We start from the raw sequence: 18,917 nt of genomic DNA, 5'->3' as shown, positions 1-18,917 counted from the left end.
GGTAAAGGTATAGGTCCAGTCGCGGACAACTCTGGGGTTGCAGTGCTCATCTCGCTTTAATAGCCAAGGGAGCCGGCGTACAGCTTCCGGGTCATGTGGCCAGCATGACTAAGCCGCTTCTGGCGAACCAGAGCAGCACATGGAAACGCCGTTGAGCTTCCCACCAGAGCAGTACCTATTTATCTATTTACACTTTGACATGCTTTCAAACTGCTAGGTTCGCAGGAGCAGGGACCGAGCAACAGGAGCTCACCCCGTCGCCGGGATTCAAACCGCCAACCTTCTGATCCTCAAGTCCTAGGCTCTGTGGTTTAACCCACAGCGCCACCAGTCTCCCTTTATCTGAATTAAGCCCCACTTTATTGGCCCTCATCTAGTAATGCCTCCAGGCATTGCTCTGAAGCAATGGTGTTGCTCACTTGTCAGGCTTCTGTCAACAGAGCAACAAAGAGAAGCAATCTTCAGAGATTTCCCCCCTGCTGTGGGAGATTCCCCAGCCCTTTGGAGCAGATTTGGGAGGTGGAGGGGCAAGGGAGAGGTGGAGATGCCAGAAGTTTCTCTGTTCTGTTGACCGAAGCCTTATCAGCTAACACTGTCGAATACAATCCAAATAGTTTTTCCAGAATCTGATGTCAAGGGAAACAGAACTGCATTTTAATGGCAATGCACTCAAAATTCCAGTTGTTCACCTAAGTTGTTCATGCTAAGCAGCGTTGTTCATGCTAAGCAGCGTGGGGAACAAAACCAACCCCTGTAAGATACCATATGCCAGGTTTCCTCAAACTTGGCCCTCCAGATGTTTTTGGCCTACAACTCCCATGATCCCTAGCTAGAAGAACCAGTGGTCAGGGATGATGGGAATTATAGCCCCAAAACATCTGGAGGGCCGAGCTTGAGGAAGCCTGCCATATGCTAACATTTTTCAAGCAGTGGGTTGGGGACCGCCAACGAGTCTCAGTTCACTTTCAGGTGGGCTTCACTGCCACAGCCCACCAACGCCTCCTCACTTGTCTGCCTCATCCCCTGGTCCTGTCATAGTCTTTTGGATGAAGCCATGCCAGTATTACAATTCCCAGCATGCTGAACAAATGTGGCAAGGAATCTGAAATTCAGTGTGAGGAAGGGAGGCATCCCCTGAGGGGAAAGGCCCAGAGGAAGAGTGGGTGGAAAACAGGCAAAGAGAAATAAAAGAGTGTATTTTTAAATATACGTATAATGGAATAATAATAAAATAAAACTGGGTATAAGGCAGTTTCCATGTTCTTAACATTTGCCACACCCTGCCATAGGCCAATGGCCAAGAAGTCAAACAAGAGTCCTCAGCACCACTTTCTGAAATCAAGCCTTCAGAAAGAACTAGAGTCACCATAAAAAGCCATCCAAAAGGATATGATGGCCAACTCTGCCAAACAATTTAAAAAGATATCACTGCTGATGGCATTGGATGCTAAAAGACTGTGAAGGAAAACGGGTGAACAAATGGAAGCATTAACTGCCAAAAAAAGTGTTTTAGAAGCAAGCCATCTGGCAGTGGAAAGGGATGGAAAATGTTGTTTCTTGCATTTGGTTTTCTTTAAAAAGTAAAGCAAAATTCAAGCTAGTTGTTTCACCTAATTACTTGTTTTGCACGTTACAAAGATTTGCTTTTTTCACCTTACTCAGTTACAGCGATTCATATGATTGTTTACAATTTTAAATAGCAGCTAATATAAGAGACGTTATAATTAGATTGGACTAAAAACCCACAGCAGCCTTGAATTTAACATTTTAAGGTTAATTCACTTTAACAAGATTACAAGCAATTACAGGATTCCATCTGCTTCTCTTTCTTCACAGAAGAAAGGACAAATAACCATTTAAAACAGTTATCCTGCAGGTGCTGTGGATGGAAACTAGCTCAACAATACCACTATCTTGCCTGAAATACTGTAGGTAGCTTTCTTTTAAAAATAGTTTTCCTATTAAAATTATAATTTTACAATGATGCGGCTGAATACAATACTCTATTTGTGCAAATGAAAGGCACTCTCACTAGCACAAATGGATGTACCAATTTACACACACACAAACACAAACTGTAACTCCTGCACTGCACCACATTTCATTCTGAAGAATTCCCCAACTCTCACAAAACTTTTCAGCTTTTCAGTGGATAGAAGAGCACTATTGCATTCACACCATGCCTTGCAATGGGGGTTTTTTTGGGACCCAAGTCTATATTTAGTCTAAAGAATATGTTTGGATTGGGAAAAGCAGAAAGCAAACACAAATAAATCAACTCTGAGTGATTTATAAGCCGGAAATTGGAAGGAAGTTGTTAACTATCCAGGGAATTAAAATCTGGAACACAGCCCCAATAAAGCTAAAAGCAAATAACCTCATTTGTTTTCCTAAGCTGAAAAGGCTATACGTTTTGTACAGCTAATTTTAACCTCAGGCGTTATGAGACAGCCTCTTAGGGCAAGAATGATTCTCATTCTCATTCACAAAGCCATTTCCGACATCAAATTAGGTCCCAAGTAAAGATATCCATATACTGTATGAAAGTAATACAGTGAAGGTGACAGGCAATGAAAACTCCAGAAGTGAAATAAATGATTAAGATCCAGCTATGCCCATGGGGTACAGCAATTATAGTGGAGGCACCAAATAGGATTGCAAATTCTCTTTTTTCCCTTGGCATTAAACGCTGTCACATTTAAAAATGTGAAAATGGGCGGACCTGTGTCAAATTAGTTTTAAACACTGCACATACACAGAGCATTCTCAACCACAGTGCTGGAAAAAAAAGTCAGCCAACCCAAACGAATGCTGAGCAGCAACTTAGAGGTACCGTATTTTTCGTCCCATAGGACGCACAAGCCCATAGGATGCACCTAGTTTTTTGGGGGGGAAATAAAGGGGAAAAATGTTTCCTTTATTTCCCCCCCAAAACCACGTCGGGGAACAGCGGGATGGCGGCTGCACCTCCCCGCTGTCCCCCGAGCTTGTGGGGCTGCCCGATGTCTGCCCAAAGCGTGGGGTGCTCTGCTTCAGCGCTCCCCGCGCTCCATGCAGCAGGCTGCTATCCGCAGCCTAGGAGCCCTGCGGGAACTCCCGCGGGCTCCCCAGGCTTGCTGATAGCTTCCTGAAGCCTGGAGAGTGAGAGGGGTTGGTGCGCACCAACCCCTCTCGCTCTCCAAGCTTCAGCGAAAGCCTGCATTTGCCTCATAGGATGCAAACCGATTTCCCCTTCATTTTTGGAGGGGAAAAAGTGCGTCCTATAGGGCGAAAAATACGGTAGTTTTGTTTCCCTGTCATGTACCACTTAGCTTGATTACTTGAGCCTTGGGGCTAGTTACCAACTGACTTTGCAAATGAGGTGAGGAAGTCAGACACCATAAGCCAGATACTAAAAACACCGTGTAACAGAAGCAAATCCTGATAACCGACTCTGGGGTTGTGGCGCTCATCTCGCTTTATTGGCCGAGGGATCCGGCGTACAGCTTTCGGGCCATGACTAAGCCACTTCTGGCGAACCAGAGCAGCACACGGAAACGCCGTTTACCTTCCCTCCGGAGCGGTACCTATTTATCTACTTGCACTTTGATGTGCTTTCGAACTGCTAGGTTGGCAGGAGCAGGGACCGAGCAATGGGAGCTCACCCCGTCACGGGGATTCGAACCGCCGACCTTCTGATTGGCAAGCCCTAGGCTCTGTGGCTTAGACCACAGCGCCACCTGCATCCCTGCAAATATCATGTCATTATACATATAATGCATTATATAATACATTATATAATATATTATAATGCGAATATCATGTCATTGTACAAATCTATGGTGAGCTCACACTTGGTATATGGAGTACAGTGTTGGTTGCCTCACCTCAAGGAGGTTACTGCAGAGCTGGAAAATGTTCAGAAAATGCAAAGGAAGAGTTGCAACATTTGGGGACTTTCAATATAGAGAAAATATGAAGAGACACCATAGAGCATTATAAAATTACCTATGGTGTGGAGAAATTAGAGAAACATTTTTCTCCCTCTCTTATAATGCTAGAGCTTGTGGATATCCAATGAAGAGGAATGTTGGAAGGCTCAAGAAAGACAAAATAAAGCACTTCTTCACACAGTCCATAAACTATGGAATTTGCTCCCATAAGTAGTAGTGGTTGCCACCAACTTGGAAGACTTAAAGCAGAGGTGGGGAACATGTCGCTCTTCAAACTTCCTTTCCCATCAGCCCCAATGAGCATGGTGAATGGTCAGAGATGATTACAGGAGTTGCAACCCAACAACATCTGGTTGTGCCGTAGGTTCCCCAACCTGTCTTAAAGAGTGTCAATGTGGCTCTGGCCCACTTGATTACCTAGGGGGGAATATGGCTCTTAATACAGAAAAAAAGTTTGCCCGATCCTCATTTATAAAGTTAAAAAAACCTGTAAAATACTTAAAATTACAGAGTTACCATCACCACCCCAAAATATCCCACTCAGCATAAACTATGCTATGCTAGATGTGCAATAATAATAACAACAACAATAATACTTAGAACTCATTCTACCAACGTAAGTAATATCTACAACGAATTTAAACTTTTAGTAGATTCTTAATATCTGAAGACAGTTATGCGGAATAATTCAACAGTAACAATGGTGTACTATTTTCAAAATAAAATGTTCAGCACTATGCTCAACATCCAATTTCTGTTTGGAAATTATATTACACAGTTCTCTCTAAAATGCAGCTCATCAACAGTCATAGCAACAGAATCAGAAGACAAAAATTCAGGAATTTAAAATCAAGAATACTTAAGTAATTGTTATGCAGCAACAGCTAGCATACATATTGTATGTGCACAAAGGCAAGCCAGTTCTATTACACATTAAACAAACTCACTTACTTTAGGCCTGAAGTTCGTAGTTGGTCCCACATATTCATGTTGCGCTTTTACAGTTCCCCAGGGATGATGTATTTTGAAGCATTCGTTGCAATAACTTGCACTACAATCCATGCAGCTCTTTGTGGATTCTTGCGGTGGAGGTTTACAGAGATCACACATAATGGCTGTAGCTGCCCTTGCTGCCTGCCTATATCGTTCTACAATAGTTTCCAAAGTGAAGTTGCGAAATAGGCCATTGATGCCACGCTCTCCCAGGTCTATGTCATGCCGGCATCCAGGACAAGGGAAGGTAGTTGTCTTAGGAGTCAAGGAATTGCGTTTCCAACCTGTGCAGATGGCAGGACCTGATTTAGTTGCAATGTTGATAAGGAAAATGATTTGGCAGGTGAATAAACGATAAGCTACTAGATCTTTATTTAGAATTTCCTTTAATGCATATGCCATGTGGCTGCCATACTTAGTAATGTTTGTAAATAAATTGCACAACTTTGCAAAAGAAAGATAATATGGAAGCTAGAGCAAAATGTTTGATATTTCATCTTTTGACAATCCATGGACCAACTTGAAAAATGCTGGAGTTGTTTTTTTGTTCAGTAAGAACCTTACTGGAAGAGACATTATAATTCAAGGGAGAGAGGTCTGGGAATGGCAAGTCTCTGTTCAATTTTTGCTCAGCCTGAATTTCACTTAACATCCTCTGTAACTCACTGTCTCCCACCATAATCCATTACTGTTTTGATGAGTTGATGAATATATTGCTATAGCACATGCTGAGTGCAAGACAGGGCAGGATGCAAATCTAATTTTAAAAAAACCCAACTGTAAAAATATCCTGAATAGCAAGAAGAGGCTAGCTCCTCCAACATGCTCAGCAGGCTTAAGTTTAAATTCATTCCCAACTGCAAATCTTGGCTGAAGCATAATAAAAACAATTGCAACTACAAAAGAGAAAAGGAACACTGGACACTTACCTTGAAGGTTCTTTCTAGTTATGTTGAACAGGCATCCAATATGCTGGCAGGGTTTAATTCCTCCTATCCTATTCTCCTATTCCTATCACCCTGGAAGGCAGGGAATACGTGACAAACATTTGGGCCAGCCATGTCACCCTAAGCTTCTCCACCAGTTCCATCTCATAGCAATGTTTGAGACAGAAGTGCCGAGAAGAGTCCAGAACAAAAAAGAAACAAAACCACAATGTGAACCTAGAAAAAACAGGTGATGCAGAATCCTCGTTCACAGGAGAATACCCAATACAAGCTGGAGATTGAGGGACAATGACCACTGAGATATGTAATGTTTAGTAAAGGCAGTAGGGACTTCCATGGTCAGATTTCTAGGTAGGGGTCATTAGTGTAAAATTCCAGCAGATTTCTAGGTAGGGGTCATTAGTGTAAAATGTCGCCAAAGAGTATGCTATCCTGCTGGAGTGGACCATGATATGTTGAGGTTTTGGGAGGTGCTGTGAACTGTAAGGCAAAAAGATGCATGCTTTGCACCATCTGGTCAACCGCAGTACTAGATATTTTTTTCCCCCAATGACCTTTAGTGGAAAGAGACAAAGAGCAGGTTTGATTGGCTGTTTTTGTTCAATAGAAGTTTGTAGGCCCCTCCTAATGCCTAGCTAGTGCCAGATTCTCTCCCTTAGGTGAGAGGGTTGCAGGCAAGTTCAGCTCTTGTTCCCTAAGGAAGGCAGAGTTAACCATCAGTGGATCCATTTGAAAGATCTGAAAAATGTGCTCAATGTTCTTTGATCAAAAGAACTTCCAGATCTAAGAACTTGCAAGTGGTGGTAATTGCCATTAGAAAAGGAGACCTTTGGGGACAGCAGTCTTAATGGATCATCCTTCAAAGTTGCAAAGGGAGGTGCTGTGAGAGCCTTGACAATCATATGCAGGTACAAGTGGGAAATCTGTGCACCACCAGAGGGCAGGGGAGAGATGCCTCCTTCATGAAGCGTCATAGGTGTGGATGGGATCCTAAAGCTTTGGAACAGCTGGTATCTACTGGTGGGAGGAAGAAGGTTTAGAACCAACAGGACAGTTTCTTCACCTCTAATGACATCCCATTTCCTTCGCTTGTATTAGTTTGCTGCCTATTTCATGCACTGAACAAAACACTTATCCATAAGGAAGACGAAGAAGGCTAAAGCCTGTAGTCCATAAAGGGCCCTCAGAAGTTTTTGTGGCCCACTGAGGATCTGCTGGGAAAAGGCACGTTTGATACCTACTGTATCTATGAAAGAAAATCTCAGCTGCTGGCTCCACTGTGGCTGAAGTAGGCATCTTTTATCTTTCCTGCATCACTACTCTTAATTTACTTAATATATTCTTTGTAGCTCACGTTAATTGCTTGGCTGAGGGAGCTGTGGAAGAGGAAGGAAAGAGGAGGAGGAGGAGGAACAGAGCAAAAAGGAAAAGAACTATTCCTTTTGAAGAAAGGAACATGGAAGTAGGCTAGGCAAATGAGCAAGCCATGAGACGGTAATCAGAAAAGAGTAAAGATAATAGTTAAGTGCTGAGAGAGAAAGGAGCAGCAAGGAAAATGGGTCCTGGGTCAAGGCAGGGAACCAACTGAGGGATGAGCTTAGGATTACATGGCTGGCCCAAATGCTTGTCATGCCTTCCTAGCATTAATCCAGATTATTGGATGTCTCAGTCACCTCAACTGATAATAGACTTTTATACATGAGTGAGAAATATTCATATGTCGCTTTCATGACTACGTTCTGGCTCGGCAATAATAATAGTGACTTGGAACAAACTGCAACAGAGCCCTCTTCAGTATTAAGCTCTTTACACATGTTCTCTACGCAAAGATAAAACCCTGACTTTTTCCAACACACATAACAAACATCTAAATTCTATAAGCAGATTTATATAAGTGTCACCAACTTTCACACATTTCAAACAATTTGTTTCCAAGATCAAGGCTTTCAAAGAATTTTGATGGGGGGGAGGGACTAGGAGAACAGAAGAATATAAATTAATATTAAAATGAATGATGTATACTATGAAAATAAATCAGGAAGTTGTCAGACACCAAAAGCCCTGTGGAGTCCTATTTTTCATTCTCTATGCTTTTCCCATAGCACTTAAGTTCTATTTTTCTTTTTCCAAATATTTATAAAAATCTCAAGATATAAAAAATAAATATAACACTATTTCACATTTAAAATAAATATCAACTCAGCATATATACAAATCCACTATCACAGTCAATAATCAATACAGTTTTGACAATGTATTCTTACCATATAGAGATGCTATTATATTTTTCAATATCCATATTATATCTATTTTTCATATATTCAATCAACAGGATCCATTCATTTTTAAAATAATTCCTCTTTTGTCTTCCATTATGCAGTCGAACCAACTCTGAGTTTATACATTTCTACCAGTTTCCAAAAATTAACTAGCCATTCTTTAATCGTAAGGGCTCTATTTTCTTAAACCATGAAATTATGGGGTCTCGGGATGTCAAAACGTGGCAGGAAATATTTTTCAGATATAGAGCATTTCTGTATAAGAATCTTTCTCGAAAGCAAGCTGAGGTACTGAGAAGAGTGCAGATGCTTTGCAATTCTGCTTCTTCTGCATAGGAGCAATCTCTCAAAAATGAGGAGCCATTTCTCAAAAACAAGATACAACTTTATACAAAAATCATGTGATTCAACCAACTGAAAATGAAGGTGATATTACACTGGATTCAGGAGACACATCGTTGTTATCATAGGGCTGAGTTGACTGCTGCTACCGCTTCTGGGATGCAAGAGTGAATTATGTAAGTCGTTGCTGTGTGCAGTGCAAACTGAGGATGTGCTAGAATCGTGAATTCGAGTGTTTATGTGTTTGATGCAAGTGCATTGATCCTGCAAGGAAGCTGGACAAAACTGTATTTAGATTCCATGGGGCTGGGAATTAGATGGGATTGGTTTGTTTAATCGTTTAACTGATTTGGCGTATGGTGGTTGGGAAGTATGAGTTGATTTTTCTTTTGCCTAAATATCATTATTGGACATTATATTTATTTTCAGATGCAATCTATCTGCTGATGTTTAGAAAATACTTTATTTAGCATTACTATGTTTTACAATATGCACTTTTCTTTGTATTTTGCGGCTGATTTCTATGCTAAAGAAGACACTCCGTTTAGTTAATTGTGTCTTACATAATGTGTAAATTCTCTGGTATTTTTTGTGTTAAGTTTTTTATTTAAAATGTCTTAAATCTAGGTTCCAACCCGCTTAGACATTACTTTAAATAAAAGTGGTATATAAATTGTAAAAATAAATAGTAAAAGTAAATAAAATTCAGGATTGGCTTCTGTGACTCTGCAGCAACCCTATATACAGGAAACATACTGTCACCCCTACGCATACTAGTATCACAGCCACAAAGTGGCTACCTCTAAATTAGTTGGTTAAAGTACGCAGAGTAGAAGCCAATATAACTTTCTCCTAGTTCTAAAGCTATATTTTAAGAACATTAGGCTTTATCTTGAGGACTCCTTCGTCCCTGACACAAAAAGAGATCTGGATCCAACCCTATAACAGAGAATTGGCCGTATGAAATATTTTTTAGTAGAAAGTTACTCCTCAAAACAATATTTTCTATTAGCTGTAGGTATACTTCAGAACTCAAAACTCCCTTTATGTGAATTATCAAGGGTAAAGAGGTGAATGCAGCTCATCCAAGACCGCACTCCAGAGAAAGATGTCTACCCTTAGATTCATAGAAAAATATGCAATTATAGTGATGAGTGCATTATAATTTGATCACAGAACCCTAAAGCATGCCCGTACATTAAACAAGTTTAATTTCAAAAGCCACATGCCCTACAACAAGGCATACATGCAATATATTAATTGCAGACACTGAATAACTCAAGACCTTTAAAGTAAAAAAAGAATGTAACATGCAACATGCAATTAAAAGCAGCAGTCATGTGTTGGCTAGTGCGGCAGGCAACTAATACCACTTATATTCAAACTATTGACTATTTAAAATGGCAATTAAGCAGGCAAATGTAAAAAAAACAGAATCAAATTTTTAAAAATAAATAACTGCAATGCAGTGGTCAAGTTTAAACAATGCTATCTGAAATGCGTAGCCAGCAGCATGCTTCTGAAGTGTTGGCAGGTGTGAACCCTATAGTTCAGGCTAAAATACAGAGTTAGATAACACAGTTATGTGGTCTTTATATCAATTAATTAAAAATAAGGAGAAGCATGATAATGAAGGCATGCTTTTACATACATACTGATGACACCATGTTGATGATTTGTAAATATAAAAGATCTAAGATGTTCCATCCCTTTTCATGTAGTCTATTTATCGTTGCTTAGACAAAACTTTTACATAGCATTTTACTCTGGTTCACACAGCTGCAAAAGAGCCCATTAAAAAAAAAAATTGGGGAAAAGCACCAAAATTGGCAATCCTCCACTTTTAGTAGGGAAGGCACTGGCTACTTCCTTTGCTTCGTTATTTGCTTTTGAGAATATGATATGATTAATGTGGTAGAATTTAATGTTAATATGCAGTGCTCATGTTATATTAGCCTTATGTGCCTTCAATCATATTTCACATCCAAAAACAGAAGCGTCTGTAACACCTTAATGGCAAAGTGGGCATTAATCCACAAATCCTTATGCCATAACAAATGGGTACATTTTTCTTTAAGTATCACATGACTTTTGTTGCAGACCAGGGCTAGCCAATGTCATGCCCTCCAGGTGCTTTGGACTACAACTCCCATCAGCCCCAGGCAGCATGGCCAATTGCGAGGACTATGCAAGTTGTAGTCCAAAACAAGGCTAAACGTTTTTCATATCTGGTTGATGAGAGTTCAGAAACTTCAACTGGTTCAGAACACAGCAGCCCTATTTTTAACTTAGGCAAGCCATGTCATATTGGGATCTTGGTACATGAAGGACTATTTTCATACGTATGGACCTGTCTAAAATTTATGAGTACAGTTACTCTGTTAGGTATCCTCAGGTGCACCAACCTTCAAGGGGTTAAGTAAGTAACAACCAGGGAGGAAGTTTTCAAAGGTCATCACTTTTTGCAGGCAGATTTGGCCGGCAACAAATGTTTTATCATTAGGCAACAAGCTAAGACCTTTTTATTTTCCAAAGTTTCAGTGACTACCGTATTTTTCGCCCCATAGGGCACACCGGCCCATAAGGCGCACCTAGTTTTTTTTTGGGGGGGGGAATAAAGGAAAAAAATTATTTCCCCCCCAAGGCACGAGGCTGGGGCGGGGAAAACCCGAGCTTCCCCTGACCCCAGCCCCCAGAACAGGCAGCTCTGCGCAAGCCGGGGGAGCCCTCCCGCGGCTTGCGCGGAGCTACCCGAAACCCCAGCGCAACTGCTGAGCGCACCGGGGCTTCGGGGTGCAGGCAGCTCTGCGCAAGCCATGGGAGCCCGGGGGGAACTCCTGCGGGCTCCCACGGCTTGCACAGAGCTTCCTGAAGCCTGGAGAGGGAGAGGGGTTGGTGCGCACCGACCCCTCTCGCTCTCCAGGCTTCAGCGAATGCCTGCATTTGCCCCATAGGACGCATACACATTTCCCCTTCATTTTTGGAGGGGGAAAAGTGCGTCCTATAGGGCGAAAAATACGGTACTACTTTTATTGCCTTGCTCTGCTTTATATGATTTAAAATCACTTTTTACAGGGTTTTGTTTCGCCAATTTTATTATTTTTTATAATTAATTTTGCTGTAAATTGCTTTGGAAATTTGATTAGAAAAGTACTATGTGCGTATTTTAAACACAGGGGAAAAATATTGCAATAACTGTACTCTGCCCACTTTTTTCCTCCATGCAAATATAAATGCAGAATTTGACAAAAAAATTTTTTTTTTTGCTGCAGATAGGTCCTTACTACCACCTACTTTAATCTTCTTCCCACATGCATGGCAAGGGTAGTATTAATAGCTGCAATTCATGCTCTTTTACACATATGCAATGAGTTTCACGTGAGTAACAGAGCCTTCTCGTCCCCACAATAGGTTTGTGGGTGGGTGGGTGTTTTTCTCAAGAAAAAACATTCTCGCTGTTTAAAAGTATGATTTCCTACAGCAAAAGCCAGAAGAACTAGAAAAGGGATAACACATCTTTTAATTCAACTTACATTTTTTAATAAGCAATATCACCAGCATAATGAAGAATAAAGAGTAAATTTCCATGTTACAGATAGGTAGCCGTGTTGGTCTGCCATAGTCAAAACAAAAAAAATTCCTTCCAGTAGCACCTTAAAGACCAACTAAGTCAGTTCTTGGTATGAGCTTTCGTATCTGAAGAAGTGTGCATGCACACGAAAGCTCATACCAAGAACTGACTTAGTTGGTCTTTAAGGTGCTACTGGAAGGAATTTTTTTTGTTTTAAATTTCCATGGTGTGTTTTGAAACAAAACTATGTTTTAAGGTCAGCTGGATTCAAGTTCAAAAATGAATGCTTGCTCTCCTCAGATAAAATATTTCCCTTTAGGATACGCAGGTATTCAGTGACAATTTAGGAATCAAACTTTGAGAAACCTTTATTTACATTATGGCAATGTTGTTTTCCTTGACGGTTAATAAATTTTACTAATCGATCTAGCATTGGAACCCTTTTCCAGTTCCATTCATGTCACTCTGGAATGCATTCATCCTCACAAGATGCACTTTAAAAGGAGAATATATATGTATCGGTAAGTCAAATATTTTGTAATCTGTATTTTCAAGCACAACATGGGATATCAGTGAAGTAGAAAGTACCATATTTTTCTGTGTATAAGATGCCCCCATGTATAAGAAAACCCCTGGTTTTTTAAACCCAAAATTAAGAAATTAAGTTGTTTAGCTGGGGGGGGGGTCACTTCTGCCAATCGCTTGCCCGCCTGCCCGCCACTGCCAATCGCTTGCCACAGCCACTGCCGATCGCACACCTCGCCACAGCCGCCAACAGTCTGCCCGCTCGCCACCACCAACAGCCCACCCGCCCACAGCCAATCGCCTGCCTGCCTCGCCACAGCCCCCAATCACCACAGCCACATCCAATCACCAGCAGGCCTTACCGCAGCCACCAATCACCCGCCCAATCGCCGCTGCCAATCTCCTGCTTGCTGCTCCCATTAATCGCACATCCTCCCTCCGCATTCACTATCCGTGTATAAGACGACACCCAATTTTTCCTCTCTTTTTTTTTTTTTAAGCAAAAAGCATCGTCTTATACACGGAAGAATACGGTACTTCTGACAGTCTTTAATGAGAAGGGGAGACTGAAGAACAAGCAATTCTCTTGTTTGGAGAAAAATTGTTAGCCTACAGATATGTAACAAAGGTGTCAGGCGAGCCTCTGGGGGGGGGGAGCATTCCACAAACAGAGAGCCACAGCAGAAAATGCCTGTTCTCCTGTTGCTACCCTCCAGACCTCTTGTGGAGAAGGTGGGGTTAGTGAAACAAGCTCCCCCTGCACCCTCCCCAGATCTGCTCAGGAGGAGAAGCCCCAATATAGCATGCTGGCGGAGGACATTGCACTGGGCAAGCAGAAATGCTTCCATTCTGATGGAATGATTTCCTTAGTGCTATGCTGAATTCCACCCTTTAAGTTGGCTTGTGTACACTAAAAATAGTTAAGATTAAGCAGAGTTTGTCCAACAAACAATAATACGATTTCCAGTTTAGCCAGCAATCTAAGTGTGACCTTGCCAATGGGGCTGCAATACTATACCATTTATCCAGCAGTAAACTCCATTAAATTCAATGGGACTTACTCCTCGGTATAGAAACACAGAGAATTGCATTGTGGTTATAGTTATTCCTAAAGGATATTCTTTTATTTGTATTGATTTTTTTTAGATCATGCAATAAGAGCTACCAAGTTGCACTCTTGAATCCAGTTGACCTTCATATCTGTTCCGCAAAGATGAGAGTAAATAGGTCCTCAACAATATTACCTTTATCCACCCACTAAGCTTGGACTTGACCACTGATGTCTAAGAGAAGTATAGGCAAACATATTTATTACAAGAGCCAAATACTAACTACTGCCATACAAAAGTGAAGCATTTCTACCTCTGCACCCAAGAGACCTCCTCTGTGAGGCTGTAAACAATGAACAAAAAATTGTTTTTAGAAGCTGGTTTACTACGGTATACTTAAAATAATGGATCAGGTCCCCTTCTTCCCACTGCAGAACAGAAAAATGGATTAGGTTGTAACTGCATGCACACTTACTTGTTCCACTGTGTTTGAGGGGACTTACTTCTGAGTAAATAAGGACCAGATCAGGCTGCACAATTGTTATGAGGCATTGCGGGGAAGAGAGCTTGATTTCATCTTATCATGACTACTAATATCAAGTTGTCAATATCTCTAATTAAAAGATGAGGGTTTATTTTAATACAGTACAGATCTTGTTTCTTTTAATAACTGTTACATTTTGAAGCATTTATTATTGGTTACTTATAATACCATTTATATTGTCTTGGACAATCAATGTAACCTCAGACGTACTTACCATAAGGAGATTATTCATAACTCTATATCCAAACACAAACCCAGAACCAGTTAAACTAGCCATTAGTTCATAGCCCTACTTAGGCACTTTATAACAGCAGCAGCACATATAGATTTATTAAGTAAAAGTTTAACATATGCAAACAGTCATATAAGCCCTTTTGAAAACACAAGGTATTCCAGTTATGGCATCCACCCCAGTAACAATACTAGTAAAATTTAGTTTCCGGTGTGTCGGGAGTGCAACTACCAAAAGTACAAGGAAGAACACAAGATCCCTGGGAAATCTCCAGTTAAAAGGATCAGATAGCAGGTGATGGGAAAGACCTCTGCCTCAGATCCTGAAGAACTGTTGCAAATCAAAGTAGGCAAAACTGTTGTCTACATAAATGGCAGGTGGACAAATTGTCTTACCCAGTACAGTACATGTCTAAAATGTATCTGGCAATTTTAGTTGGCTTTGTGAACAATTCCAGCATCACACGGCAAACCAGATATAGCGGAGCGTAGAACTGAGTGGGGCATTAAAGCCATGATCCTAAACACTCCTTTTTCGAATAACTGATGAGCAGGGCTTATTTCCAGGAAGATGGATTTAGAGGTGCTATAAAGGGTCTAGAAATTTAATCAGCACAAACACAAAATATATGGTCAAAACAAAATAAAAAAATTCCTTCCAGTAGCACCTTAAAGAGAACTAACTCAGTTGGTCTTTAAGGTGCTACTGGAAGGAATTTTTTTATTTTGTTTTGACCATGGCAGACCAACACGGCTACCTATCTGTAACAAAATATATGCTTAGCAAAGTCAATTATAGGGAATGTAAACCCAATTAAAATACTACTAGAAATATACAGTGGGCTCTGGTTTATTAGGGCAAATGGGGAATTGCCAAAATGGACTGCCCCCAGTCAGTCTCTACCTGCCTATCTTCTTACCTACAACCAGTCCTCCTCCTTAAGTCGCAGCAATGCTCTTGTAAATTTCAGCAGGGAGGAGGATGGGGACAAAATTGGCCTGTCATTGGCCTTGACTTCATTACTTTTGGTCTCCCTGCCTTCTGTTCCTTTGGGGACCAGCCACCACTACATATGTGATCCAGCCCACTTCACTGCAAATCTAATAATAATATTATACATCTTGACTATAATAAGAACTACCTATAGAACACTAATGGATGTTACAATTTTAAAAAAAAAGACTTGGCTTGTTCCAAATAATTTTTGCAATCCACTAATCACAGCGTTACTTTTACATACCTGATCTATTAACCCTGTCAATTCTATCCAAGCTAGGGGAATGTATTCGGTTGCGAGGGCTACTTTGATTGGAGGTCTCTGAGGCAGCATCATTGAACGAATCTTCAAGCGTAAAGTAGAGGATTTCTTTTACGCATTTGTGGCAGATACTATGTTGACAAGGGAGTATAAGTGGATGGGTAAATAACTCCTTGCATGCTGGGCAGATGAGCTCTCGTTCAATATTCTTAATGGTAACCTGGAAGCAAACAACAAGGAATGAAAAAAATTATAAGCAGCAGTGAGGCAACTACATAAACAAACAAAATACATATACCCATTTCATTTGCTATTCGCTTTATTGGCCGAGGGAGCCGGCGTACAGCTTCCAGGTCATGTGGCCAGCATGACTAAGCTGCTTCTGGCGAACCAGAGCAGCGCACGGAAACACCGTTTACCTTCCTGCCAGAGCAGTACCTATTTATCTACTTGCACTTTGACGTGCTTTCAAACTGCTAGGTGGGCAGGAGCAGGGACCGAGCAATGGGAGCTCACCACGTCATGGGGATTCGAACCGCCGACCTTCTGATCGGCAAGTCCTAGGCTCTGTAGTTTAACCCACAGTGCCACCCGCGTCCCTTGAACTTATGGATATGAGTGCACTAAAATAAATCTTAATGCCACAGACAGGACAAATATCCAAAGGAAAATCTCAGCAATTCCTATGTATTCTGAGGGTTGCACTTTCAGTGATGCCATGGTATGTCAGTAAATACCATAAGAAGTTACTGTACGTACTACCAAAATGTTTTTACATATAGGAACAACTTTATATATTAAAGCAGTTGTATAATCAATTACTCTTCAAATATTCCATTTATGCAATTATAGTAAATTATCTCATTAAATTTTATTTCCTTGCAAGGCAAGTTGTATTTGGTAACCAAAGCACTTGAAATAAAACTGCCCCTTAAATAGACTCTACTGTGCATGCTGCAGTTTGCTTTGCCTCTCTTCCAAAAGGACTCTGAAGAACAAAAAAGCACATTGTTAGGTAAGAGAGAAGAGATGTTTGTCCCAGTTGCAGCTCAGTCAGAATAAGTTATAGCCTGGTTGAATAAATTAGGAGACAGACTCCGCAATGCCCGGCTCTTCGCCTTTGGGGAATAGGGCTTTGCGAACTGTGCTGCCAAAGCACAGTGAGTGATGATCAACCCTCCATTCATTCTTCAGAAACAAAAGCTGCACCTTCCTCTCATCCAAAGAAGAGGGAGAAGAGAGATGGCGCTGAACATTAGTCGTAACACACTGACTGGAGAGAGAGTAGTTTTTAAGCCAGCTGAAAGTGGTCTGAATGGAGTAGCATTGCTTATGCTGCACAGACTCATTTCTCTTGTGGTACTATTGTTCTAGCTAAAAAGATTTGTGAAGCATTCCAGAGTCATAGTTCAACACTGATGATTCCAGATCCAACTGTAAGTGACTACTAAGCTACCACCCATCTATCAAGGTACACAAGATAATTTAATATGGATTCATTAGTCAAAATACTTTCCCGCTCTTTGAGGTGTTCTCCCCCCTCTACATTTTCAGTACATCCCAGAAAGGGGGCAGAGGGGAGACAATGCAGCCTGTACAGGACATTCCAAATTAACGTGGATGACAGACATCAGCCCATGGATACCAGATCAGGCGCATTATCACTGCTATGTTTTCCCCATGCCTGCCACTCTCAATTACGAAGCTTCCACAGGTGACCCTAACACAAATGCATCTATTTTATTCCGCACACAGAGAAAAGCAGGGGTTGTTCACAGCTTCTCAGCATGTGCAGCGAGCACCTTTGGCACGCCCCTCGTCCTCTCCAATGCGCACCATTGTCTGATCCCACCCACACCCAGAAATCCCTTAAGAGATCTGAAGAGACCCCTGGCCAGACTGCAGCAGCTGACAGCTCCTCCTTGGGGGCAGAGTCCACCCAGCGGTCAACTGCAGCAAGCATGAGTTTGCACAACGCTCTGGGCGCACGGTACATATAGCGAGAGGTTACACACCCAAGTACTGCTTATTGTATGTGTCAAATCGAAGAAGAGATGGAGGGGGAGAAGTCACGTCCCACGTAGGAGAGAATGAATATATATATATATATATAAATGACAAAACCAGCAGCTGTAAAGCAAATGCTGAAAGAGGACAGAGGAGGAGGCTGGGATATCTTTTTGCAGGCAGACCAGGAAGGCTGAAGCACTAAAAGGAGACAAGGAAGAGATTCGCTTGACAAAATACGACTCCACCTGAGGAGTGGGCTTCTCCTCCTGCATCAAGAGCAGAGGACCCAACACAACTCCGAGGGGCCTAGATCCCTCCAGCCCCACCTCAAATAAAATATTTGATGGGAGCACCTCCCCCCCCCCCAGGTTGATGGTCATTATTCCCTTTTAAATAGTATGTGCTGTGTCTTGTGATGGGTTATGCAGGTCATCCCTACCCCCCATGTTTTATTCAAGTTGGCACTCCTGATCAAGAAGCAAGGCACGTGGGCGTAGCTGGGGTTTATGTCGTGGGGTGGGGGGGCAGGATTCATATTAGGGCGGGGGCAGAACCTAAGTATTTTTTATTTATTCACTTGATTTGGGGGTAGAAGGGCAGCTGTCCCTTTGAGGGCCCCCCCCTTGCCCATGGCTTTGGGGGAGGCACCTAGGTAGGTAGCTCAACTACTCTAAAACTGGAGAAGAGCATTTCCTCCTCAGTCCCTGCAAATCTCCCTCACACACACGCGCGCGCACACATACATACGTGCCCCCCACCCTGCCTCCCTCCCTCCCTCTCTCAGGGCTACTCACGGCGGGTTCCAGCCGGTCCCCTTCCATCCTGGACACGCCACCGCCCCGCCGCCGCCTCCGCTGCTCCCGAAGGGTGCCCGGCGCGCGCGTGTGCCTGCTTCTCTCTCTGCTCGCTTCGCTGCCTTTCTCGGGACCGGCGAGGTCCGCCCTCCCCGCTTTGGGAGGAAGACAGAGGGGGAGAGAGGGGCGCGCGCGCGAAGCAGCTACGAGGCGCCCAGCAGCTGCCACACCGACTGCTGCCTACCCCCCTGAGGAAACTCCGGCGCTGGCCTGGAGGGCGGGGCGCGAGGGGAGGGGGAGGGGCCTGGCGCGGGAGGGGGGCGGGGAGCAGGGCGGTGGCGGGGGCGGGGGCCGCCTGGCAACCACGCCCACGACACAATGTGGGCGGGGCGGCACCTGGCACCTTTGTTGGCCACCTCCGCCGGGAGGCGGGTTGGCGTC

The 18,917-nt window shown here is 42.5% G+C and overlaps 1 protein-coding gene across 8 annotated transcripts in view; it reads right to left on the bottom strand.

The window, feature by feature from the left end:
• The window catches only part of TRIM36 (tripartite motif containing 36), a 49,283-nt gene that overhangs the window by 17,891 nt on the left and 12,475 nt on the right, over nucleotides 1–18,917 (bottom strand). For 2 of the 8 annotated variants that reach the window (XM_081880421.1, XM_081880425.1), the window contains exons 2-3: nucleotides 15,655–15,892; nucleotides 4,884–5,227 (exon numbers count right to left, since the gene is read on the bottom strand). In XM_081880421.1, coding sequence (XP_081736547.1) covers nucleotides 4,884–5,227; nucleotides 15,655–15,892 — 582 coding nt within the window. Of the gene's footprint in view, nucleotides 1–4,883; nucleotides 5,228–15,654; nucleotides 15,893–18,476; nucleotides 18,662–18,917 lie in introns of those variants that run through there. The other 6 variants (XM_081880422.1, XM_081880426.1, XM_081880427.1 and 3 more) reach the window with 5 other exon arrangements.

Source organism: Podarcis erhardii, assembly GCF_964252035.2.
Source record: "Podarcis erhardii genome assembly, chromosome: 11".
Lineage (NCBI taxonomy): Eukaryota > Metazoa > Chordata > Lepidosauria > Squamata > Lacertidae > Podarcis > Podarcis erhardii.
This window is presented reverse-complemented; position numbering and strand designations above follow the sequence as displayed.